This window comes from Oncorhynchus tshawytscha, linkage group LG02, assembly GCF_018296145.1.
Source record: "Oncorhynchus tshawytscha isolate Ot180627B linkage group LG02, Otsh_v2.0, whole genome shotgun sequence".
Classification (NCBI taxonomy): domain Eukaryota; kingdom Metazoa; phylum Chordata; class Actinopteri; order Salmoniformes; family Salmonidae; genus Oncorhynchus; species Oncorhynchus tshawytscha.
The window spans coordinates 14,786,237-14,812,773 of NC_056430.1; the positions used below are offsets into that span (position 1 = coordinate 14,786,237).

General features: G+C 42.7%; 1 protein-coding gene across 1 annotated transcript; it reads right to left on the reverse strand.

Annotated features, from left to right (window-relative positions):
* Positions 1 to 6,450: 6,450 nt before the first annotated feature.
* Positions 6,451 to 17,527, reverse strand: LOC112221142 (protein Wnt-2b-A). Its single transcript, XM_024383278.2, has 5 exons — positions 16,561 to 17,527; positions 12,702 to 12,922; positions 8,961 to 9,238; positions 8,373 to 8,637; positions 6,451 to 7,525 (listed from the first exon to the last, which is right to left on the reverse strand). Exons 1-5 carry the CDS (start codon positions 16,728 to 16,730, stop codon positions 7,290 to 7,292), a joined length of 1,170 nt encoding a protein of 389 aa, XP_024239046.1. The 5' UTR covers positions 16,731 to 17,527; the 3' UTR covers positions 6,451 to 7,289.
* Between the last annotated feature and the right edge of the window lie 9,010 nt (positions 17,528 to 26,537).

Consider the following 26,537-nt stretch of genomic DNA (forward strand, 5'->3'; position numbering starts at 1 on the left):
GTATTTGTGTATATCTGAAAGGATTGGGTAAGCATTACTACAAAATCCCACTTCACACTCCATATCCCCAGATGGCAGTAGCTATACTGTTAAAGCTACTGTTCTATATACTCTCAAAGCTACTATTCTCTATACTCTCAAAACTCCAAACTAGTTTGGGACTTGCAGAGGCTATGTGGTGGGATAGAGATGGACGTTTGGTTTACTCCTGCACATGGAGACTGGATGGACTGATGTGGGACCCAAGTCTCTTTGATGAATCTCATAATTTATTGTATATACCTGTATCGCCTCATCTACAAACCAAACAATACAGGAGCTGGCCGGCCCGGATAGTCAACTCTGTTAATCAGAGGTCAGAAGCTGGAGAGGAGAGGGTAAGCTGACTACCTCAGGGTAGACAGACTGAGGCATGTAAGATAAACCACTAGCCTGGTCCCAGATCTGTATGTGCTTTAGCAAATTCTTGTCTGTTGCATATGTAGGCTACACAACAATAGTGAGAGGTGTTGGTTTAATACAGATCTGGGGCCAGGCTAATAATCCACCAAATGGCAGGGAGAATAAAACCCTTGTCACACTACTGAGTCAAACAAAGGTGGCCTCGTTTCACATTCGCTAGAGTTGCTGGAACCGTACTGGAAGAGACAGAAGAAATCTGAGCCAGCACAGTGCGGTTCAAGTTAATCTCTCGTAGACAGACTACGTAAACATAAATGGTAACACAGATCTGTCATGATACAACAGCATGCAGCAGCATTAGTCGTGAAATAACCAGCAGCATTAGTCATGAGATAACCAGCAGCATTAGTCGTGAGATAACCAGCAGCATTGGTCGTGAGATAACCAGCAGCATTGGTCGTGAGATAACAAGCAGCATTAGTCGTGAGATAACCAGCGGCATTAGTCATGAGATAACCAGCGGCATTAGTCGTGAGATAACCAGCGGCATTAGTCGTGAGATAACCAGCAGCATTAGTCGGGAGATAACCAGCAGCATTAGTCGTGAGATAACCAACAGCATTAGTCGTGAGATAACCAGCAGCATTGGTCGTGAGATAACCAGCAGCATTAGTCGTGAGATAACCAGCGGCATTAGTCGGGAGATAACCAGCAGCATTAGTCATGAGATAACCAGCGGCATTAGTCATGAGATAACCAGCAGCATTAGTCATGAGATAACCAGCGGCATTAGTCATGAGATAACCAGCAGCATTAGTCATGAGATAACCAACAGCATTAGTCATGAGATAACCAGCAGCATTAGTCGTGAAATAACCAGCAGCATTAGTCAGGAGATAACCAGCGGTATTAGTCTTGAGATAACCAACAGCATTAGTCGTGAGATAACCAGCAGCATTAGTCGTGAGATAACCAGCAGCATTAGTCGGGAGATAACGAGCGGCATTAGTCGTGAGATAACCAGCAGCATTAGTCGTGAGATAACCAGCAGCATTAGTCGTGAGATAACCAGCAGCATTAGTCGGGAGATAACGAGCGGCATTAGTCGTGAGATAACCAGCAGCATTAGTCGTGAGATAACCAGCAACATTAGTTCCGGTTCTTTGGACCATACACTATTTCACAGGTGTTAATATCTTTAGAATTTCAGAAGGGGAGGGGCAATTTGGCCTATAGACTTGCCCGTAACTTGCAAAGAGAGAGGGTGGAGCTCCCCGTTCCGATCTCTTCTCGGCCCAGAACATAATCGAGCATCTAACTAATTACACAAGACTTTAGTTCTAGGTCAAGCAAGATTTGGCCTGGGTCAGCACATTCGTGGAAAAAGGGTTGGCCTATAACTGAGCAGACGCTATCTTCGTATCCATCTTCTGTTCATCCTCTCTACAGAAACAGACAGTTACACAAAAACTTGGCGAGAGACGCATTCTTGACAGTTGACTCACTAGATAAGGGTTTTCATGTGTTAATCCTCTGCCGCCAGCCCGGTAATCTCACCCGGACAGCGAACGTGTTAATAGACCATGAACCTCGCCTGGGAACTTTGCCATACATGTCCCTGAAGGTCACGTATATATATTACAATTAACTCCCCTATAAATCTGCCCCAGGGACCTATCCCTGGCACTGACCCTAAGCCTTCTGCTATGCTGCGCTGTTGTGGACTGCGGTCGGCTCGGACAGACAGGTAAGTAGCAAGCACATGGCTCAACCAAACACTGACCCACCACCCAACTCTAAAGCAGCCCCCTAGATCGCAACGCAGTGGGACCAGGTGTGGGATGTGTATTGACTATGGGTTTACCACAATATGCTATATCAATATGCTATATCTTGATGAATTTATGACAGATTTGGCAAGGAGTGCATAGTGAACCGCAGAGGCCCCCAGTAACTTTTTGTAGTAAATAAATAGAAATGACAATAATTGATACTGATAAAGATGCTTTTGCATGTAAACTAACTGTTGTATGATTTAAGAAGTTAATACATTACGATACTTGTTTATTTTTATTGTGTCACTGAGTGCATTGAGGTCTTCCACCCTCAGCTTTCTTTCCCCTGGGACAATTTTAGAATGATCGTCCTGTCACTAAATAGATGCCCATTAGATATCACTATGATGGGAGGAGAATGCAGGCAGTGACAAGCTGGTTATTTTAAAAGACTGATGTGAGAAAGGCAGGTGTTTCCTGTTCCATGTTCACTACATGAGATTTGGCAGGACATTTCCACAAGGACACAGCTGCACTGCCCTTTAAAAAGATTTACAGACCAATAAAAGCTTTTTTCGAAAGTGATTAATATGACTAATCATTTTACAATAATGCTCTGTGTAAAGAGAACAGTCTGCATAATATCCCCTGGTTTATACAGTCTATGAAATAGAGAAATAATTCCAACTTCTGGCATTGGTGAGGAGTACTCTGTTGTAATTGGAGGGCTTTCACCACGGATTTGGCGAGTGCTGAGTCTGGCGCTGACATTAGGAGGACTTTTTTTAATCTATCTTAATTTAATGAATTACTCAAGAACAGTGTGGAGTAGCCTACATTCAGTGAATATCAGCTCCTGTATCTCAGTGACATGGGCAACAGTATGAGGATGGAAGAAATCTGATGTGAATGACAGAAGGATCAACAAGGTTTAATATAGAACAAGTGTGGTATTTTGGGGTCTTACCCAAGGTGACAATAACCCTTCAACTAACATTACAATACAACTTTGCCCACCACTCCCAACCGTTCGAGAGCATTGCATTAAAATCATATCAGTTACCATTTACATTTGAAAATGTTGATCTTTTTAACATAAACTGACACCTCATTCAGCTTAAAAAGTAGTTATGATCATCACATGGATTTTACTGCTTTTGTTCAATTACAGCCTTATTCTAAAATTGATACAATTCCACACACAATACCCCATAATGACAAAGTAAAAACAGGTTGTTAGAGTTTTTTGCAAATGTATTACAAATAAAAACCTGAAATATCACATTTACATAACTATTTAGACACCTTTACTCAGTACTTTGTTGAAGCACCTTTGGCAGCAATTACAGCCTTGAGTGTTCTTGAGTACGACCTTAAAACTTGGCACATCTGTATTTGGGGAGTTTCTCCCATTCTTCTCTGCAGATCCTCTCAAGCTTTGACAGGTTGCACAGCTATTTTCAGATGTCTCCAGAGATGTTTGATCGGGTTCAAGTCTGTGCTCTGGCTGGGCCACTCAAGGACATTCAGAAACTTGTCTTGGCTGTGTGCTTAGGGTTGTTGTCCTGTTGGAAGGTGAACCTTCACCCCAGTCTGAGGTCCTGAGCACCCTGCAGTAGGTTTTCATCAAGGATATCTCTGTACTTTGCTCCATTCATCTTTCCCTTGATCCTGATTAGTCTCCCAGTCCCTGCAGCTGAAAAACATCATCAAAGCATGATGCTGCCACCACCATGCATCACCGTAGGGATGGTGTCAGGTTTTATACAGATGTGAAACTTGGCATTCAGGCCAAAGAGTTCAATCTTGGTTTCATCAGTCCAGAGATTCTTGTTTCTCATTGTCTGAGAGTCCTTTAGGTGCCTTTTGGCAAACTTCAAGCGGGCAGTCATGTGTCTTTTTCTGAGGAGTGGCTTCCGTCTGTCCACTCTACCATAAAGGTCTGATTGGTGGAGTGCTGCAGAGATGGTTGTCCTTCTGGAAGGTTCTCCCATCTCCACAGAGGAACTCTGGACCTCTGTCAGAGTGACCATTGGGTTCATGGTCACCTCCCTGACCATGGCCCACTCCCTTGACTGCTCAGTTTGGCCAGGCGGCCAGCCCTAGAAAGAGGCTTTGTGGTTCCAAACTTCTTCCATTTAAGAATGATGGAGGCCACAATGTTCTTGGGGACCTTCAATGCTGCAGACATTTTTTGGTATTCCCCAGATCTGTGCCGCGACAAAATCCTGTCTCGGAGTTCTACGGACAATTCGTTCAACCCCAGAGCTTGGTTTTTTCTCTGACATGCACTGTCAACTGTGCATGTCAGATATATAGACAGGTGCGAGCCTTTCCCAATCATGTCCAATCAATTTCATTTACCACAGGTGGATTCCAATCAAGTTGTAGAAACATCTCAAGAATGATCAATGGAAACAAGATGCATCTGAGCTCAATTTCAAGTCTCATAGCAAAGGGTCTGAATACTTATGTAAAAAAGGTATTTCTGTTTTTTATTTGTAATACATTTTCAAACATTTGTAAAAACCTGTTTTCACTTTGTCATTATGGGGTATTGTGTAGATTGATGAGAAAAATGTTAAGAATAAGGCTGTAATGTAACAAAATGTGAACAAAGTCAAGGGGTCTGAATAGTTTCTGAATATACAGTAGAAGCTAGCAGCTTCAGTAATTGGAAACCAGTGATAAATAATAAGAGATGACAGCTCCCATCCATCACACCATATACATTTAGGAACACGTACAATAATAGATTGATAGCACATACTGTAAGAGTACCTGTCACACTGAAGAGAGAGGAGACATACTATCCATCTCAGTCGACAACGTTTGTTTCACTTAACTCTTATAACAGAAACATTTATTTAAATGAATTTCTTTGCTTCGTATTTAGCTACAGTAACAGTCAGAATTGTGGACACCTACTCATACCAGGGTTTTTCTTTATTTTTGCTATTTTCTACATTGTAGAATAATAGTGAAGACATCACCACTATGAAATAACAGATATATCATTATGTAGTAAACAAAAAAGTGTTAAACAAATCAAAATATATTTTAGATTCTTTAAAGTAACCACCCTTTGCCTTTATGACAGTTTTGTACACTCTTGGCATTCTCTCAACTAGCTTAATGAGGTAGTCACCTGGAATGTATTTCAATTAACAGGTGTGCATTGCGTTTGAGCCAATCAGTTGTGTTGTGACAAGGTAGAGGTGGTATACAGAAGATAGCCCAATTTGGTAAAAGACCAAGTCCATATTATGGCAAGAACAGTTCAAATAAGCAAAGAGTCCATGAGTTTAAGACATGAAGGTCAGTCAATCCGTGCAGTCGCAAAGACCATCAAGCGCTATGATGAAACTGGCTCTCATGAGGACCACCACAGGAAAGGAAGACCCAGAGTTACCTCTGCTGCAGATGATAAGTTCATTAGAGTTACCAGCTTCAGAAATTGCAGCCCAAATAAATGCTTCACAGAGTTCAAGTAACAGACACATGTGAACGTCAACTGTTCTCAGAGGAGACTGTGTGAATCAGGCCTTCATAGTCGAATTGCTGAAAAGAAACCACTACTAAAGGACACCAATGATAAGATGAGACTTGCTTGGGCCAAGAAACACGAGCAATGGACATTAGACCGGTGGAAATCTGTCCTTTGGTCTGATGAGTCCAAATTTGAGATTTTTGGTTCCATTCGCCGTGTCTTTGTGAGACGCAGAGTAGGTGAACGGATTATCGCTGCATGTGTGGTTCCCACCATGAAGCATGGAGGAGGAGGTTTGATGGTCTGGGGGTGCTTTACTGGTGACGCTGTCTGTGATTTATTTCAAATTCAAGGCACACTTAACCAGCATGGCTACCACATCATTCTGCAGTGATACGTCATCCCATCTGATTTGCGTTTAGCGGGACTATCATTTGTTTTTCAACAGGACAGTGACCCAACACACCTCCAGGCTGTGTAAGGGATATTTGACCATTAGGTGGAGAGTGATGGAGCTGCTGCATCAGATGACTTGGCCTCCACAATCACCAGACCTCAACCCAATTGAGATGGTTTGGGATGAGTTGAACCGCAGAGTGAAGGAAAAGCAGACAACAAGTGCTCAGCATATGTGGGAACTCCTTCAAGACTGTTGGAAAAGCATTCCAGGTGAAGGTGGTTGAGAGAATGGCAAGAGTGTGCAAAGCTGTCATCAAGGCAAAGGGTGGCACCTCAAATATAAAATATATTTAGATTTGTTTAAAACCTTTTTGGTTACTACATGAGTCCATATGTGTTATTTCATAGTTAAGATGTCTTCACTATCATTCTACAATGTAGAAAATAGTAAAAATACAGAAAAACCATTGAATGAGGAGGTGTGTCTAAATGTTTTGACTGGCACTTTACATTAGTGTCTATAGAGCAGCTCTCTGGCCCGCGGTAAACGTTGATCGTTAGACTTTCTGCTATACATCCATCCCAATGCACTTTACCAGTAGGGTAAGGCATGAGGGTAAGTCCTCCTTTTTTAAATATAATTTTTTACTCCTAACAACTGAATACATGTCAGTCTTTCCATTATATCAAGCTGAGTACAATTTCAGTTCTTCATCTCTTTCTATTGTAAGGCCAATGAAACACTGAACAAAGTGATCACAGATTTAGAGAGAACATAGTCTTAAACAAAGCAAAAAAACAACAACACATACACCAGCCAACAATCCTAACTCAATCTCTGGTGTGCTCACAGTACAATGTCCTGTTCTGCATTTCCACAACAGATACTGTGTGAATGAATGTCTGTAGAAAAATAGTGTCCTCAGCACCTTGGAAGCAGCACACAATCAACACAAACAAACAAAAACATAAATAGGAACTATCCCCTCTCCCAGCCCAACCATTCTCTTAGAAAGCCTTCCCACCGAACAGTCCCATACAGTACTGCACCATCCAAACCAAGTTGGGATACTGCGCCTTGGGAAAGGTTCTTTAGGATGTCACCTTAGAAGGGGTTGTCAGATGTAATGGAGGTCAGAAAGGAGTCCGTAAGGAGTCAGGAGTAGGAAATACATATCCCACAATGCAGTTGACCACTACTACGTCCTTTTAAAGAATGTGCCTCAGCGTCTGGTTTGGTCCAGCCAATCGGGTCGCCTGTGGGGCTTACAGGTGTGAACGTCCACAGTGTTCTCACAGTCCTTACACTCCACGGCGCAACACCACTTGAACTTGCACTCGCACTTGGTGACTCGTTTGGCGCGCATTGTGTCGTAGCCCCGTCCGCAACACATGACCTCGCAGCTGTCTGTGCCTCTAGAAGACTTGTTGCAGACTCTCCCTGCCGTTCCCAGGGAGCCTTTGGAGAGGGCACAAGACAGACGCCATGGTTAAAGACAAGCCGGCCCGTGAGTGAAGGGGTGTGAGTGGAGGTATTCCCCTTGAGCATTTGGGAGTGGAGCTTAATAGGGACCACAGAAGGATTTGAAAAATTACCCTGTATCCTTAGGGTGTGAATTCCTATACAATAGAGATTAGCGGATACGAGAGCTATAAGCCCTTTAAAATCAGCCCTGCTGCACCTTGAAGTAGTCTAGGGGCGTAGTGTAGCTTCTCTTCTTAATTAACATTAGTTCACTAGGTGTCAACCTATAACCATAGGTCTAACAGAGATTAGGATGATACCAGTAACACACAATACATCCAAGGTATCATAACCAGAGCCTGTTAGCTGTTCTAGAGCTCTTTGAACTCTCTGCTGAAGTGATAGGACATGAGGGGCATGAGAAACAGAGATTACCAAGGCAGAGAAAACACAGTTGGAATTAGAGAGAAGTTAAAAGGTCAAATAATTGAACTCTAAGCTATGCAGGTATGCAGGCCTTCGGCAGATGAGTCTGGTATTCTCATAGACGTATTTGAGGAGTAGGCCGCTGTATTATCTCCCTTCTGGGTAACAGTCTTGACTCAGAGCAACTAGGTTTCTGATGGCAAAATATATGTTTGGTGATAAGTATTTGAATAACATCCATCAAACTATGTATGACTAAGTGTGATATTATTCTGAATCATATACTCAATTATTTTGCATAAAGAGATTTCCTCTTAGCCATAGCTAAAACATCTTTGTTTTTCTCTGTCAGGTCATGTGTTGAAGAAAAACTCCTGGCCCTACCTAACACCTTGAACTGGTTGAGTTGACCCACCTGCTGCTCTGTCCATGAGGCAGTAGTCAGGGGACTTTTCTACATACACCAGCTCATTCTTGGTGGTTCCCTTGAAGTCCTTGTCAGCCACCATGAACCCGGTGCCATCCTGGTTCATGGTCACCTCGATGGCCGTGTTGTACTTCTTCCGGAGGTAGTCCCCGGTCCTCCGGAAGTCCGACATGGCCAGCCAGCAGGTTCTAAGGGCACAGGAGCCGCTGACGCCATGACACTTGCACTCCAGTTTCATAAAGCGCTTCACTGCCTGAAATCGAAATGGTTGGATAATGTCCATTATGTGATCATGGATAATTGGTGGTTAAGACACAGGCTCACTTGTGACCAACCCAGTACACTCACTATTCACGTCTAGAGCATTTACAGAATGTCTGTTCAACAGTGGCTTGAATTTTACCAGCAATGTCTGTTCCATTGTAGTAACCATGTTGTTACACAGTAGTTATAGCATGCTCTGTTAGTTGAAAGGGACTGCCTGTCAGCCAGTTAGCTGTGTGTATCAAGTCCAGATGCATCACAGTGCACATTTCAAAAAGTATAATGCCCCTTAACCCCTACGCCATTGCTCACCATTCGTCCACAGCGGTTGTTGTGTAGATTCATCAGTGCCCGAGCGTCCTTCACCATCTTTTCTCTGGCATCAACAAAGGTCTTGGTGAACTTGATGCCATAGTTGATGTTGTCGCTGCAGCCGCCCCAGTCAAATTCGCCCCTGTCATCACTAGCCTGGCCCCGCTTTTGGGCGTCGCAGCTGCAGATCTTGAGGTCCCCCTGGCTGCAGGCCCTGGTAATTGCATAGACCACGCCTGCCGAGGAGATGGCGTACACAAATGCTGCCTCCCGGCTACCTGGGGTGATATGATGGAGGAGATTTTGTGTTAGAGATGTCATTGTTAGATAGCCTCTGTTAAGGTCAGGGAAGGGAGGGGCAGATGTGTTCCCATAGCTGTGGGAAGTAGGGGTGCTGCAGCACCCCAATTTCTTTTAACAAATAATAACTTTATTAAAAAAGTTTAAAAGAATTGAAAAATATATTTTTTCACAAAAGTAGTGCACTGGGCCTTTACTAGTCCTGTATTAGTGGACCAATAAAGACCTCTGTTGCGTGGGCAAAAAAAATGTTTTCAGCATCTCAGCTTTGGCAAAAAAAGGTAGTTGTATAATTAAGAACAGTATCTTGCAGGATTCAGTAGTTGGAATTGTCTACACTCCCTGATTCATGAATGTAATTTATTATGGAATTGATTGAATGGATTGAGAGTACACACACCTCATTTCTCAGTTCTATAATCAGTCACCAAGTTGAAGAGTAGGAAAACCGTAGACAGTCCACATGGAACAGAGCTGGCCGACCCTGGTTATGGCCAATTCACAATAGAAATAGATGTTCTGAATTGGTGAAAGTGAGGCTGGAGGCTGTTTTTATCTTTGGTTTTTTTGGTCAAAACAAAGTCAGTCTTAAACAGGCAAAACAAAGTCAATCTCAAACAGGCAAAACAAAGTCAGTCTCAAACAGGCAAAACAAAGTCAGTCTTAAACAGGCAAAACAAAGTCTGTCTTAAACAGGCAAAACAAAGTCAGTCTTAAACAGGCAAAACAAAGTCAGTCTCAAACAGGCAAAACAAAGTCAGTCTCAAACAGGCAAAACAAAGTCAGTCTTAAACAGGCAAAACAAAGTCTGTCTCAAACAGGCAAAACAAAGTCTGTCTTAAACAGGCAAAACAAAGTCAGTCTTAAACAGGCAAAACAAAGTCTGTCTCAAACAGGCAAAACAAAGTCTGTCTCAAACAGGCAAAACAAAGTCTGTCTTAAACAGGCGGTTACACTATACTAGCAGAGTTTGTTTTGTTGTAGTAATCATGTCGTTACACTGTAGTTACATCAGTCTAGAGCCAACTTCATGCTTTGAACACTAACATATGCCCAACTGAAAGCTTTCGACTTGCATAGTGCAGATGACATTGCACAGAAACAAACATGCCTATATTTGATTAAAATCTGTTTGTGTGCACTATATCCCATGCAATCTAAATTTAAACAGTGTCTACGTTCCTTGGAACTTGGGCATGTTTGTCTCTGTACAATGTTCCTGTACAATCCGTCCATGTACAGCAGGCCTATGGTGGATAGCTAGAACAAAGAAACATGGCTACCAACAGCCCATTTAAGGTGCCTCTCGTTTTCACCCTTTAATTTGCACAGATGGCAGCTTTCTCAGTCATTAGGTATCTTGTCATCTGAGAGGAGAGCAGATACAGATTTATTTGGTCTGCTTTTCCCACCCACCTCTAGTTTTCATTCCTCCTCACGCAATGAACCAGAACACAGGCGATATGTCAGGGAGCACGGCTTTGTCTGCCTGCCAGAAACATCTACCCAAATATTTACATCTCCTATTACTGTTTAGACATCACCATGTGGATCTCTCTATCTGCTACCTGTCTTCAGAGAATACCCACTTTCTGCAACTCTCCTCATTCCTGGAGAAGGTGAAACTATTACTGAAAAAATATATAAACACAACATAATCCCATTTTTCATGAGCTGAAATAAAAGATTCCAGAAATGTTCAATACACACAAAAAGCGTATTTCTCTAAAATGTTGTGCATAAATTTGTTTACATCCCTGTTAGTGAGCATTACTCCTTTGCCAAGATAATCCATCCACCTGACAGGTGTGGCATATCGAGAAGCTGATTAAACAGCATGATCATTACACAGTGTATAGGGGACAATAAAAGGCCACTCTAAAATGTGCAGTTTTGTCACACAACATAATGCCACAGATGTCTCAAGATTTGAGGGAGTGTGCAATTGGCATGCTGACTGCAGGAATGTCCAACAGAGCTGATGCCAGAGAATTGAATGTTCATTTCTCTACCATAAGCCGCCTCCATCTTTTTAGAGAATTTGGCAATATATCCAACCGGCCTCACAACCACAGATCAAGTGTAACCACACCTGCCCAGGACCTCCACATCTGACTTCTTCACCTGCGGGATCGTCTAAGACCAGCCACCTGGACAGCTGATGTATTAAATACTCCTTAGTTTCATCAGGTGTTCAGTCAGTTAATTGAAATAAATAAATTAGGCCCTAATCTATGGATTTCACATGACTGGACAGAGGGGCAGCCATGGGTGGGCCTGGGGGACATAGGCCCACTCACTTGGGAGCCAGGTCCACCCACTGGGGAGACAGGTCCACCCTCTGGGGAGACAGGTCCACCCTCTGGGGAGCCAGGCCCAGCCAATCATAATGAGTTGTCGCCACAAAAGGGCTTTATTGCCGACAGAACCCTTGCACGATTATCTATTTATTCTAAAATAAGTTGAAATTGAAAAAACTTTTCATACTCACATGGTCACATTTTTTGTATTTGTTTAATTTACACAGAACCAAGAAAAAATGACCTAAACTGAATTTGAGATTTTTCACTTCATAGTAAAAAATTGTGAAATTATAAAAAAATCTAAAATTCAAATTCATTGGGTTGGAGGCAAGTTTTCTCATTTACTATGTAATTTATCTCACCTGTGGTAAGTTGCAGGTGCTTACAGGGTAAAAACAGCCATTCCATTGAAAAGAGAAAACAGAACATTCTGCTACATTGCACACAATTGCAAGGGGTGCCAATATATTTGACCGCATTTGTACATAGAGATGATAAACTGTTGTATGAAGTGTTGAACTGAGATATGTATATAACATGCAGATACCCTTAAAGGAAAATTTCACACCATCAGCATATGTGAAAATATCATGTTTTTATGTTTTGTAAAAAAAAAAGATAGAGGAAGATCTGTGTTTGCAATGACATCAACCAATTAGTAGACAATAACAGGACAATTAGTAGACAAATTAGTAGGCACTTAGTAGGCAACGACTCCTCATAATTGGTAAGAATTACACGATGCACACCGATGATGTTTTGGAAAAACACATATTCCTCTGTCTTTTTTACTACAAAACATAGAAACGTGCCATTTTCACGTATGCTGATGTTAGAGAGGTGCTGGAGATGATGAACATGAAGTTGAACATTGTTGGACATTTCCCATTAAGGCTGGGATGTCTGTAAGTCTAAAAGGAAACTGAGCGGTCCCGTTATAGTTCTGTAATAGTCTACAACAATCCATCACTTTTATGTACTGTATCAAATTCATGTAGTGAATGTTACATCCAAGATTCAAGTGGTTGAATACTAAACCTCTTAACACACACACACACACACACACACATACACACACACACGCACACACATGGAAACACACACACGCAGACGCAAACACGGACAAACACAGACTTACTGCGCAGCATGACCCTGCCAAAGACGGTGTGGTCTCGGTCCAGCGTGCTGCAGTTCCAGCGATGGTGGCGGAACTGGTGCTGGCACTCGCGGATCCACTCCTTGGCACCCTCCCCAATAGACTGCATGAGGTCCGGGTGGCGCTGGCACAGCTGGCGCTGCTTGTTCACCAGGCCTGGAATGTTGTCACAGATCACCCGTGCACCCAGGGCTCCAATGTACCTGCAGATCAGATAGACAGGTGCACTGTCAGTGGGAGGCCAGGGAAACTTCCAGGGACGATTATATTATGCAAAAACAAATGTGTTTTTATCTAGTTTTCTTTCTGAAGAACAATATACTGTATATTGTGAAGTCACGTCCAGTCAGATGCGTGACAAGCTATATTTTTCAAGAATCAATGGGTATTCATCATCAGTTTAATTGACTATTGAACAGCAGGAATTCTTACAAAGTGTGCATTTAACCATTCTGTCCCGCTTCATTGTAATCCCACGCTGTGAAACATGCCATAAAAGTGTTATGAAGTGTGAGATCTTCAGAAGCACTTTCACAGACAGGGAAGAGTCCACACAGTTAACTAAGAGTGACCCCTGACCACTGAGACTGGAATAGGAACACAGAGTGCAGTGAAGCAGCCATACAGTGTGACATGGTCTCGTATAAGTCACCAGTCTCCTATAAGACACCAGTCTCCTATAAGACTCCAGTCTACTATAAGACTCCAGTCTCCTATAAGTCCCCAGTCTCCTATAAGTCCCCAGTCTCCTATAAGTCCCCAGTATCCTATAAGTCCCCAGTCTCCTATAAGTCACCAGTCTCCTATAAGTCACCAGTCTCCTATAAGTCCCCAGTCTCCTATAAGACCCCAGTCTCCTATAAGACCCCAGTCTCCTATAAGACTCCAGTCTCCTATAAGTCTCCAGTCTCCTATAAGTCTCCAGTATCCTATAAGACTCCAGTCTCCTAAAAGACTCCAGTCTCCTAAAAGTCTCATATAAGACTCCAGTCTCCTATAAGACTCCAGTCTCCTATAAGACCTATAAGTCTCCTATAAGTATCCAGTCTCCTATAAGACTCCAGTCTCCTATAAGTCTCCAGTCTCCTATACGTCGCCAGTCTCCTATAAGTCTCATATAAGACTCCAGTCTCCTATAAGACTCCAGTCTCCTATAAGACTCCAGTCTCCTAAAAGTCTCCTATAATACTCCAGTATCCTATAAGTCTCATATAAGACTCCAGTCTCCTATAAGACTCCAGTCTCCTATAAGTCTCCTATAAGTCTCCAGTCTCCTATAAGACTCCAGTCTCCTATAAGTCTCCAGTCTCCTATACGTCGCCAGTCTGGTATAAGTCGCCAGTCTGTTTTAAGTCACCGGTCTCCTATAAGTCACCAGTCTCCTATAAGTCTCCAGTCTCCTAAAAGTCTCCTATAATACTCCAGTCTGCTATAAGTCTCCTATAAGACTGCAGTCTCTTATAAGACTCCAGTCTCCTATAAGTCTCCAGTCTCCTATACGTCGCCAGTCTGGTATAAGTCGCCAGTCTGTTTTAAGTCACCGGTCTCCTATAAGTCTCCAGTCTCCTAAAAGTCTCCTCTAATACTCCAGTCTTCTATAAGTCTCCTATTAGACACCAGTCTCATGTAAGTATCCTATAAGTCTCCAGTCTCATATAAGTATCCTATAAGTCTCCAGTCTCATATAAGTATCTTATAAGTATCCTATAAGTTTCTAGTCTCCAACAAGTCGCCAGTCTGGTACAAGTCACCAGTCCCCTATAAGTCTCCTATAAGTCTCCAGTCTCCTATAAGTCACCAGTCTCCTATAAGTCTCCATTCTCCTATAAGACTCCAGTCTCCTATAAGTCCCCAGTCTCCTATAAGTCACCAGTCTCCTATAAGTCCCCAGTCCCCTCCTATAAGTCCCCAGTCTCCTATAAGTCCCCAGTCTCCTATAAGTCACCAGTCTCCTATAAGTCCCCAGTCTCCTATAAGTCACCAGTCTCCTATAAGTCCCCAGTCTCCTATAAGTCACCAGTCTCCTATAAGTCCCCAGTCTCCTATAAGTCACCAGTCTCCTATAAGTCACCAGTCACATATAAGTCACCAGTCTCCTATAAGTCACCAGTCACATATAAGACTCCAGTCTCCTAAAAACCCCAGTCTCCTATAAGTCCCCAGTCTCCTGTAAGACTCCAGTCTCCTATAAACCCCAGTCTCCTATAAGTCCCCAGTCTCCTGTTAGCTGGCATGCTCCTCTAATTTTCCCGCTCCCTACGATGACCGAACATCATTACTGCCAGGCTTAATCACAGCTACATTGTGTTTCGTGCCACTGAGACAGCAACAGAAAAGGGTTTCCATTCCAGTTATGGCTGTCCCTGTCCCTTCCCCCCAACAATCTGCCTTCATTCCCTGCTGCCAGAGCCTGAGCAGGAAAGCAGAGCAGAGACACTGTGTTTATTCTCTCCATAGAGAGAGTAGAGAGCTGAGCCAAAAGACCCTGACTGTTTCTACGCCTCATACGTAGTTTGGAGGGAGGACAATCAGTCCAGAACACCAGAGAACACGTTGCTGCTTATCTGAATGATCAAGATCATGATGAGTAAAAAAACTGGACTATATAAATCATATTTAGACCCTTAGTCTGGAGAGAGCTACCATGTCTCCCCGCTCTGCCTCACTTCACTGTTTTAATTAGACACACTGCCTTATTTTTATTCAGTCATACAAATCCTCAGTGTTGTTTACATAAAATTATGTTTTGAGTTGAGCCCACTTGAATTATTTAATCTACTTTAACTAGTTCAACTATAAAAACAGAATAGAAAATTAAGATTTTGCCCCTAGCTGAAAGCTGATTTATCATGTTTTGCGCAGTAAGAATGGAGTGTTGGAGGTAGGCACTTCCTTTATACACCCTGGGTTCGTACCCTCAAGAGAAATCATCAAAGAACACTTTTTCATGCACCACTGCCTGCATCTGTCATTTCCAATATGCAAGATTGATAGTGGAAAGTCCCTCAGTCCATGTATCTTCATGAACACAGTGTGCAGTTGTTTGTTTTGATGTTTTAAAACTCCAATCCACACACATCCCCCCCTGTGGCTGTTTGAATTGGAGTTGGCTGCGATCTCTTTACAGGTTCCAGCAGGGTATAAGTCTAATTATAAGGTGTGATGGAGGTATAGACTTCAACGGGTGTATTGAGTTAAACTATTTGAAGATTGAATGTGTTTCAATTGCCACATAATAGTGATATAGCCTATCATTTAGTGTTTGTTATTGTTCCCATCTCCTGCATCCCGAGGATAATTCAAATTTCTCAAGACATAATTGGCAATCTCAGGCTTGGGATAAACATAGACATGAACTCAGGTTTCAGTGAAAAGCTAATGTAGCCTCCTCAGAATATACTCTTACAAAATTAATTATTATTATAGAAATTTTGATTGTATGCCTAAACCATTTCCCTAAAACCTTCATTGAAATCCAAACATGCTTTACATTTGATCTTGACTTTGTTCAAGACGTTTCGCATGAGTTTATAATGATGTCTTTATTTCTTACATTCATATTTATCCATCATATATGCATTAGGCAATATGACTTCTTCCCACTTATATTTTCGACTCCCAAATAGCCAACATAAATAGGGCTAGCTTTTGCAAGGTCTTGGAATATTCTAGAATTAGCTCATTAAGAAGACAACTGGTCATCCAAAACCACTGGAAACTCAGATCTAATCTTGGATATCAATGACAGAGCTCTCCTAGACATAAATTAAAGATGTAATCTTGGATAGAAACGATGTGATTATTTCAGCAGGATCAAGCGCACATGAAAGAAAGCACTCACCACCAGGAAGAATCCACTCTAGGCGTGAAGATGAGAAGCAGCAGAATAAAGGTAAAGTATAGCCTTGAGGTTGAGTTGGAGGAGTGCCGGGATATTGTCCCATTTCGAGACCCAGTTCTGGTCCTGGAATATCCTCGGGGTTTGAAGAAACAAAACATTTCTATTTTCATAAACAGAAGGCATACAATATAAAATGAAGAATACAAGTCCTGGGCGATGGTTTGCTGTTCATAATTGGGGGAAAACCTGCCTATCTATAGAAGTTGAACAATTCTATCCATCTTGTTTCAAAAGGCTAATTTGATATAGTGTCAGTTCATCAATGCCATTGTTCGTCTCTGATTTATTCGAGACGAGGCAGTGCTCATCAAAAGTCAGTCTGGTAAAAGTAAATCGAATTAAGACCAATCTTCTGAGAAACTGTCAAATGTCCAGCCAGATGTTCGGGTTGCCAACGATAACACTTTCCCTCGTTGTTGCGTATTGTTTTTGTAGCCCAGGCTATTTGTTTGACATTCGACGTGAATAACAGGTGAAGCTGAAGAAGTTGCAAACCCAAACACAGGTATCACAGACTGTGAAAAAAGATGGCACTGAAACCACTGCTTGTCCCTGGCAGGTAAAGTCAGTCACTCATCTGTCCGAGGATGAGACAGATAGCTACGCCGCGGTCTTCTTCTCAGTCGGGACTGAAGATGCGCCGCAGGACAAAATACTGCACCAGCATGTCAGCTGTCCATGCCCCCCTTTTGTTAGACAATTACAAACACCGGTATGTGCACGGTGAGGTCAGGGACGTTATATTTAGATGTCGACAAGTAAAAGTTATCTACCTTACATAGCCGTCTAAATATTGGTGATCCCCATATTGGAAATAATTTGACAAATCAAATCGACTTTTATTGGTCACATACACATGGTTAGCAGATGTTAATGCGAGTGTAGCGAAATGCTTGTGCTTCTAGTTCCAACAGTGCAGTAATATCTAACAAGTAATCTAAACAATTCCCAACAACTACCTAGTACACACAAATCTATAACAGTAATCTAACAATTCCCCAACAACTACCTAGTACACACAAATCTAAAGGGGTGACCCCTCATTGGCTGATGACAAAGCCTTTCGATGTGCCCTATGAAGAAGATTATCCAAGTACTTTTTCATCTCAATGACTTTTCATTAAGTTAACTAAGTCATATGGAAATAATTGAATTAAGGGATTGAACTATGTGTTTATGTGGCCAGACCATGCATAAAAGAAGAGCTCCCTTTTCTTTGCCAGTTTTATAACCAATAATGAAATGCCTATGTTTTGGCTCCAACCATATTAAAACTATATAAATTAGTTCAGTAATTTATGGATGGATGAAAGGGGTGACATTCTAGTTTCATGTTGTTTGGTGTTGGTGTCCTTTTCATCCCATTGCCTTTCATTTCCTTTGCCACTATTTTCCACATGAAACACAGCCAAATAGATCAAATACATTTCTATATGTGTTATACAAATACATATCAATCTAAGAAACAACCCAAAACTGTAATATATTTCACTGCTTACATATGCATTATGGTGTTGTGTTAAGCCCATAAAATCATTACTATGAGGACCACATGGTGCGATGGCTGGGACCACACAATCTGTAGTTTATTTTAGGAGATGACATTGCACACTGCTTAGGCCTATGAAATGTATCTGAAATTACCAATTAAACAGAAATGACTGAATAAACAGACCGCTATTGACAGTGTATTGTAAGGCAGTTAGTGCACGGAGCTTAAACAAGGGTGAGCTTTCCAATGAGGTGAAAATTAACCATAAATCTCATCAGTAACTACTCTCATCTCTTGATTTTCTTGAGATGACATCAACTTATCTCATCTAGATGTTTTACATTTGGCACATAGCATTGTAAGCTATGATGTGGGAGTAAAACAGGTATGTGTCTGGAGTTTCATTGTGTCAGCACAGCAAGCGCTGGACAAAGTTTTGCTTGGGGCACCTTCAACTATGAGAGGTCAAACTTTCATGCTTTGACACATCATTAACTAGGAACTTTGTTTCTCCATAGAGATAGACTGAAAGGCCTCATAATCTGTCCGGGGGGGGCTGTTTCAGCACATGCTTAGCCTGGCCTGGCCTGGTTGGCTGTTTCAGTACATGGCCTGGCCTGCCATTGGATCCCAGCTGGATGCCTTTGAGAGTGAATGGTTGTCACCATGGGGTGGCAGGTAACCTAGTGGTTAAGAGCACTGGGCCAGTAACCAGCGCTCTTGAATCCTTGAGCCAGCAAGGTGGAAAAATCTGCCGTTCTTTCTGCCCTTGAACAAGACAGTTAACCGCCAACACCAACTGCTCCCCAGGCGTCTATGACGTCGATTAAGGCAGCCCACCGAACATTCATACATACATACATGTATGTCCTGGGTCAGCATATAGAATAATACATGTATGTACTGGGTCAGCATATAGAATAATACATGTATGTCCTGGGTCAGCATATAGAATAATACATGTATGTCCTGGGTCAGCATATAGAATAATACATGTATGTACTGGGTCAGCATATAGAATAATACATGTATGTCCTGGGTCAGCATATAGAATAATACATGTATGTCCTGGGTCAGCATATAGAATAATACATGTATGTCCTGGGTCAGCATATAGAATAATACATGTATGTCCTGGGTCAGCATATAGAATAATACATGTATGTCCTGGGTCAGCATATAGAATAATACATGTATGTACTGGGTCTGCATATAGAATAATACATGTATGTCCTGGGTCAGCATATAGAATAATACATGTATGTACTGGGTCTGCATATATCAAATCAAATCAAATCAAATCAAATCAAATGTATTTATATAGCCCTTCGTACATCAGCTGATATCTCAAAGTGCTGTACAGAAACCCAGCCTAAAACCCCAAACAGCAAGCAATGCAGGTGTAGAAGCACGGTGGCTAGGAAAAACTCCCTAGAAAGGCCAAAACCTCCTGGGTCAGTCCTCTTCTGGCTGTAGATTATAACAGAACATAATAAATGTTCATGACCAGCGTGGTTGAATGAACAGTTGAAACTGGGCAGCACAGTCAGGTGGAAGTTGAAACTGGAGCAGCAGCATGGCCAGGTGGACTGGGGACATCAATACATGTCCTGGGGCATGTCCTGGGCTCAGGTCATAAACTGGAACAGATGGCCAGGTGGAACAGCAAGGAGTCATCATGTATGTCCTGGGGCATGGTCCTAGGGCTCAGGTCCTCCGAGAGAGAGAAAGAAAGAGAGAAGGAGAGAATTAGAGAACGCACACTTAGATTCACACAGGACACCGAATATACTCCAGATATAATACATGTCATGTCCTGGGTCAGCATATAGAATAATACATGTATGTCCTGGGTCAGCATATGTAATACATGTATGTCTGGGTCAGCATATAGAATAATACATGTATGTCCTGGGTCTGCATATAATAATACATGTATGTCCTGGGTCAGCATATAGAATAATACATGTATGTCCTGGGTCAGCATATAGAATAATACATGTATGTACTGGGTCAGCATATAGAATAATACATGTATGTCCTGGGTCAGCATATAGAATAATACATGTATGTCCTGGGTCAGCATATAGAATAATACATGTATGTACTGGGTCTGCATATATCAAATCAAATCAAATCAAATCAAATGTATTTATATAGCCCTTCGTACATCAGCTGATATCTCAAAGTGCTGTACAGAAACCCAGCCTAAAACCCCAAACAGCAAGCAATGCAGGTGTAGAAGCACGGTGGCTAGGAAAAACTCCCTAGAAAGGCCAAAACCTAGGAAGAAACCTAGAGAGGAACCAGGCTATGTGGGGTGGCCAGTCCTCTTCTGGCTGTGCCGGGTGGAGATTATAACAGAACATGGCCAAGATGTTCAAATGTTCATAAATGACCAGCATGGTTGAATAATAATAATGCAGAACAGTTGAAACTGGAGCAGCAGCACAGTCAGGTGGAAGTTGAAACTGGAGCAGCAGCATGGCCAGGTGGACTGGGGACAGCAAGGAGTCATCATGTCAGGTAGTCCTGGGGCATGGTCCTAGGGCTCAGGTCAGTTGAAACTGGAACAGCAGCATGGCCAGGTGGACTGGGGACAGCAAGGAGTCATCATGTCAGGTAGTCCTGGGGCATGGTCCTAGGGCTCAGGTCCTCCGAGAGAGAGAAAGAAAGAGAGAAGGAGAGAATTAGAGAACGCACACTTAGATTCACACAGGACACCGAATAGGACAGGAGAAGTACTCCAGATATAACAAACTGACCCCAGCCAGTCATGTATAATAATACATGTATGTCCTGGGTCAGCATATAGAATAATACATGTATGTCCTGGGTCAGCATATAGAATAATACATGTATGTACTGGGTCTGCATATAGAATAATACATGTATGTACTGGGTCTGCATATAGAATAATACATGTATGTACTGGGTCTGCATATAGAATAATACATGTATGTCCTGGGTCAGCATATAGAATAATACATGTATGTACTGGGTCTGCATATAGAATATGAAATGTATGTGCTGGGTCTGCATATAGAAAAATAAATGTATGTACTGGATCTGCATATAGAATAAGAAATGTATGTACTGGGTCTGCATATAGAATAAGACATGTATGTACTGGGTCTGCATATAGAATAAGAAATGTATGTACTGGGTCTGCATATAGAATAAGACATGTATGTACTGGGTCTGCATATAGAATAAGAAATGTATGTACTGGGTCTGCATATAGAATAAGAAATGTATGTACTGGGTCTGCATATAGAAGAAGATCAGAAGCTCTGTCGCTGCCGGCCCGCTGTACTCAGTTAGGTCTGGTCATGAAAACTCAACCTGACCTTCAGGTCAGATCCATGGACTTCTCCTGACTTACAGCCACTTACCTGTCAAACAAACACCCAGTGACTGACTCAATACTCAACATCACAGTTTAGGTTCACAGCATATTTTTAGTCAATGGAAGTGCATGGTATCTTACTGTCACTACAGACATGACTCTGGCCTGATAGTATTCATCAGCTCGTCTGGCTAATGTGGAAACAAAGAGCTATGTTCAAGGACACTCCTGGCCTTGTACTTATCACAGTTCATTTGTAGTTGCTAGGTGCTATGTGTGAGCAGCTAGGGAAGAGGCCCTGGACAATGGGAGCATGTGTGAATGTGTTGGGTCATAATAATCAGCACAAATCCAGGAGCATTAGTCAGACACCCAAGTAAAGGTTAAACAACAATACAGCAGCTGCCTAAAATGACCAACACATGAACAGTGGAGGTGGTGATGGGAGTGCTGGGTGTGGCCTAAAATGACCAACACATGGACAGTGGAGCTGGTGCTGGGAGTGCTGGGAGTGGCCTAAAATGACCAACACATGGACAGTGGATGTGGTGCTGGAAGTGGCCTAAAATGACCAACACATGGACAGTGGAGTAGTGCTGGGAGTGGCCTAAAATTACCAACACATGAACTGGTTTACATATTATCTGTCGGAAAGATATCAGTTTGTCTCTGTGAATGGTTTGTCCTCTGACAAATCAACTGTACATTTCGGTGTTCCTCAAGGTTCTGTTTTAGGATCACTATTGTTTTCACTATATTTTTTACCTCTTGGGGATGTCATTCGAAAACATAATGTTAACTTTCACTGCTATGCGGATGACACACAGCTGTACATTTCAATGAAACATGGTGAAGCCCCAAAATTTCCCTCGCTTAGAAGTCTGTGTTTTAGACATAAGGAAGTTGATGGCTGCAAACTTTCTACGTTTAAACTCAGACAAAACAGAGATGCTTGTTCTCGGTCCCAAGAAACAAAGATATCTTCTGTTGAATCTGACAATTAATCTTGACAATCTGACAATTAATAAAACTGTGAAGGACCTCTGCGTTACTCTGGACCCTGATCTCTCTTTTGACGAACATATCAAGACTGTTTCAAGGACAGCTTCTTCCATCTACGTAACATTGCAAAAATCAGAAACTTTCTGTCCAAAAATTATGCAGAAAAATTCATCCATGCTTTTGTTACTTCTAGGTTAGACTACTGCAATGCTCTACTTTCCGGCAACCCGGATAAAGCACTAAATAAACTTCAGTTAGTGCCAAAAGCAGGCTGCTAGAATCCTGACTAGAACCAAAAAATTGGATCATATTACTCCAGTGCTAGCCTCCCTACACTGGCTTCCTGTAAAGGCAAGGTAAGTTTTACTGCTAAACTACAAAGCATTACATGGGCTTGCTCCTACCTATCTTTCCGATTTGGTCCTACTGTACATACCTACACGTACACGACGCAGGCCTCCTAATTGTCCCTAGAATTTCTAAGCAAACAGCTGGAGGCAGGTTTTTCTCCTATAGAGCTCGATTTTTATGGAACGGTCTGCTTATCCATGTGAGATACGCAGACTCGGTCTCAACCTTTAAGTCTTTACTGAAGACTCATCTCTTCAGTGGGTCATATGATTGAGTGTAGTCTGGCTCAGGGGTATGAAGGTGAACGGAAAGGCTCTGGAGCAACGAACCACCCTTGCTGTCTCTGCCTGGTCGGTTCCCCTCTCTCCACTGGGATTCTCCCCTATTACAGGGGCTGAGTCACTGGCTTACTGGTGCTCTTCCATGCCGTCCCTAGGAGGGGTGCGACACTTGAGTGGGTTGAGTCACTGACGTGATCTTCCTGTCTGGGTTGGCGCCCCCCCTTGGGTTGTGCCATGGCGGAGATCTTTGTGGGCTATACTCGGCCTTGTCTCAGGATGGTAAGTTGATGGTTGAAGATATCCCTCTGGTGGTGTGGGGGCTGTGCTTTGGCAAAGTGGGTGGGGTTATGTCCTGCCTGTTTGGCCCTGTCCGGGGGTATCATCTGATGGGGCCACAGTGTCTCCTGACCCCTCTTGTCTCAGCCTCCAGTATTTATGCTGCAGTAGTTTATGTGTCGGGGGGCTAGGGTCAGTCTGTTATATCTGGAGTACTTCTCCTGTCTTATCCGGTGTCCTGTGTGAATTTATGCTCTCTCTAATTCTCTCTTTCTCTCTTTCTTTCTCTCTCTCGGAGGACCTGAGCCCTAAGACCATGCCTCAGGACTACCTGGCATGATGACTCCTTGCTGTCCCCAGTCCACCTGGCCTTGCAGCTGCTCCAGTTTCAACTGTTCTGCCTGCGGCTATGGAACCCTGACCTGTTCACCGGATGTGCTACCTGTCCCAGACCTGCTGTTTTCAACTCTCTAGAGACAGCAGGAGTGGTAGAGATACTCTTAATGATCGGCTATGAACAGCAAACTGACATTTACTCCTGCATTACTTGTTGTTTGGGATTTTAGGCTGGGTTTCTGTACAGCACTTTGAGATATCAGCTGATGTAAGAAGGGCTGTATAAATACATTTGATTTGAGTGGAGGTGATGCTGGGAGTGGTCTAAAATGACCAACACATAGACAGCGGAGGCGCAGTATGTGTCTCTCTTGGGAGCGAGGGGATTAGGGGGATTCAGAAGCCTAATTAAATTATTGTCTGCTTAATTATATGACATGACACATCCCGGTTGTTTTTGGCCTCACATATCTTTTTATTCTAAAACACGGAGCATACATGCTTCACTGTACATAAAAAAATATGTTTCTACCCACAGCTACTGGCTAAGCTTGAAGTGTTTGTCCTTCCTTTGGATACATCCCAGCCAGACCGAGGCTGCGGTGTCCTCATTACGTGTGACCCTGTCTTTCTTTACCTCACGGACGGGCTGTAGATTTTACAGTGACAACTCTATAACAAATTGCTTTACAGGAAGCAGGTGATGGGCCAGTGGGCCCACTGTCTAGAACGCTCCAGCTGTGGACTCTGAGCGCTCAGCACCATGCCACAATGTGACCATTCCTACTATTCTGGGCCAGGCTCATGGTCCAGGCTAATTATGGACAGGAGGACAGTGGCAGGGGAGAGACTCTGCCTGTCCCATCAGATGTCTGTCCTGGCCTGGATGACGACATGGCAACATAGCCAGTCACTACCCGCGTGTCACTTCTATTCGGCCTGTTAATAGATCTCCTCTTACAGGGTCGGGACAGTGCGAACAGTCACTCAGGCTATTTTGTGGTTGGAGGTCTGTGAAGGGGTTGTAAATTCTCTCTGTAAATCACAATGGCTAATGTGTTCACCTTGACCTCTCTGGCATGAATTATGTTCACACCTTGTCCGACACACCTACCGGTAGTAGGATGTGATATGATATCATCCTCAACTAACTACACCATGACTTATTACTGTACCTTGCTACAGTACGTCCCTTGGCTCTCTCATGCTGTACCACAACGATTTACAGCATAGTCTGTTGTAGAACCTCCTGGTTGTGGTGGTAACAGACATAGTGCTATTCTAGTACCATTTCTACTTAAAGATCCACTTTCTAGTCTTAGAGGACAGTAAAATGTCTCTAGGTCAAGTGATGGTCTGGCATCAGACATGGGAGCTTAGTCTGCCTCCGCTCTGGCCTTCAGCTGCCCTCAGCCCGGGCCGGCAGATAGGACCTGCCTGAGCCCTAGCCTGTCACAGCAGCTCAGATGTGGCCACTCACAGCTCATCATCCAGGGACTGTGTTTACTGAGAGAGCTTTGCTGGAGGCCAGACATGTCTGTGTTGGCCTCGCAATGCGGCCCTGCTGTCCCACACAGGAATGTTAATGAGGTGACCTGCTTCACACTCCATAAGGTCACTCACTCTGAAATTACTTAACTTTGGCTTCAGATACCGGGCCATAGTAAGGAACATGTTGGACCATATAGGAGACATGTTGAATATGAATAACGGAGTGCTGGGTTACTAATGGACTGACTTTGGATGAGACAGAAATTGTATACATCTACTTCACTGTAACATTTCGAACCACAGATTGTATGAAACAAGTTGAAAAAAATGACACTATTTCAATTGAAAAATTTGTGGTCATCCTCAAATCCTTAAAAAACGTAGGTGCTGGACTAATAAAGAATACATGTGAAGAACAGAAAAGATTCACTGCTTGAATTGGGAGCATAAACAGTGTAGAGGCCTTCCTGTTCTTTATTTTATTTGCAATTTCACAACAGCTGGTGGCTGCCTTTGTGCTACTCTTGATTGAATCAACACACAAAAGACGAACACATACCAGAAGAATACAACATGCATGTTTTGGGTTGAAGTATCAGTGCCTTATTCATGGGAAAGTTGTAAGTGGTGTGGTAATTACAACTTTACATATTTTATTTTCATTTAACCTTTATTTAACTTTAACCAGAGCAGTTAAGTCCAATCCTTTTCTGTTGGCTGTGATTAGAGCGAGCGCCATTCATTGTGTATGTAGTAGTGTGTGTACACAGTGATTTTCCAGTGTTATCTGCTGGCTGGGGGCTTTATACCAGAGACAGCGAGAGTGAGTACCTTTGTCTGCTACGTAATGAAACAGTGACACCTGGTGGATAGGGCCACAATTAGTGCGAATCAAAAAAGGATCCATTTCAATTGCATGCATTTCCATGATTCCTCACATACTCTCTCCTCACATACTCTCTCCTCACCTCCTTCTCAAAATGAATTGGATCAGAAGGTTAGAGTTCCCGCCCCTATGACTTTCTCATCCAATGGGTTTTGTGAATGACACGAGGAGAGAGGACGCAAGGAATAAAGGAAATGCAATTGAGATTCTCTCATAGACCAGAAGCAAGCGACGGACAACCAGTAAAAACAGGAAAGCATGGTCAGATCTTTTAATGTGCGTTGGAAACTACCAGACCAGGGTTATTGATCAATAGATATATAAATAGATACAGTGAGGGCGGGAAGTGAGCGGACTCATTTTATATCCATCATGGATAATACTGTAACAAATCATATGATTAGCATGGTATAAAAAAACATTAACATTCAATCATATGCATGGAAGTTTAAA

What these genes read in the sequence shown, in the direction of transcription:
- LOC112221142 (XM_024383278.2), bottom strand. Translation starts at nt 16,730, where the DNA reads ATGAAAATAGAAATGTTTTGTTTCTTCAAACCCCGAGGATATTCCAGG. An exon ending in ACAACCGCTGTGGACGAATG is followed by an intron (nt 8,638 to 8,960) that starts GTGAGCAATGGC and finishes TTTCGATTTCAG; the next exon opens with GCAGTGAAGCGCTTTATGAA. An exon ending in CCTCATGGACAGAGCAGCAG is followed by an intron (nt 7,526 to 8,372) that starts GTGGGTCAACTC and finishes CCCTCTCCAAAG; the next exon opens with GCTCCCTGGGAACGGCAGGG.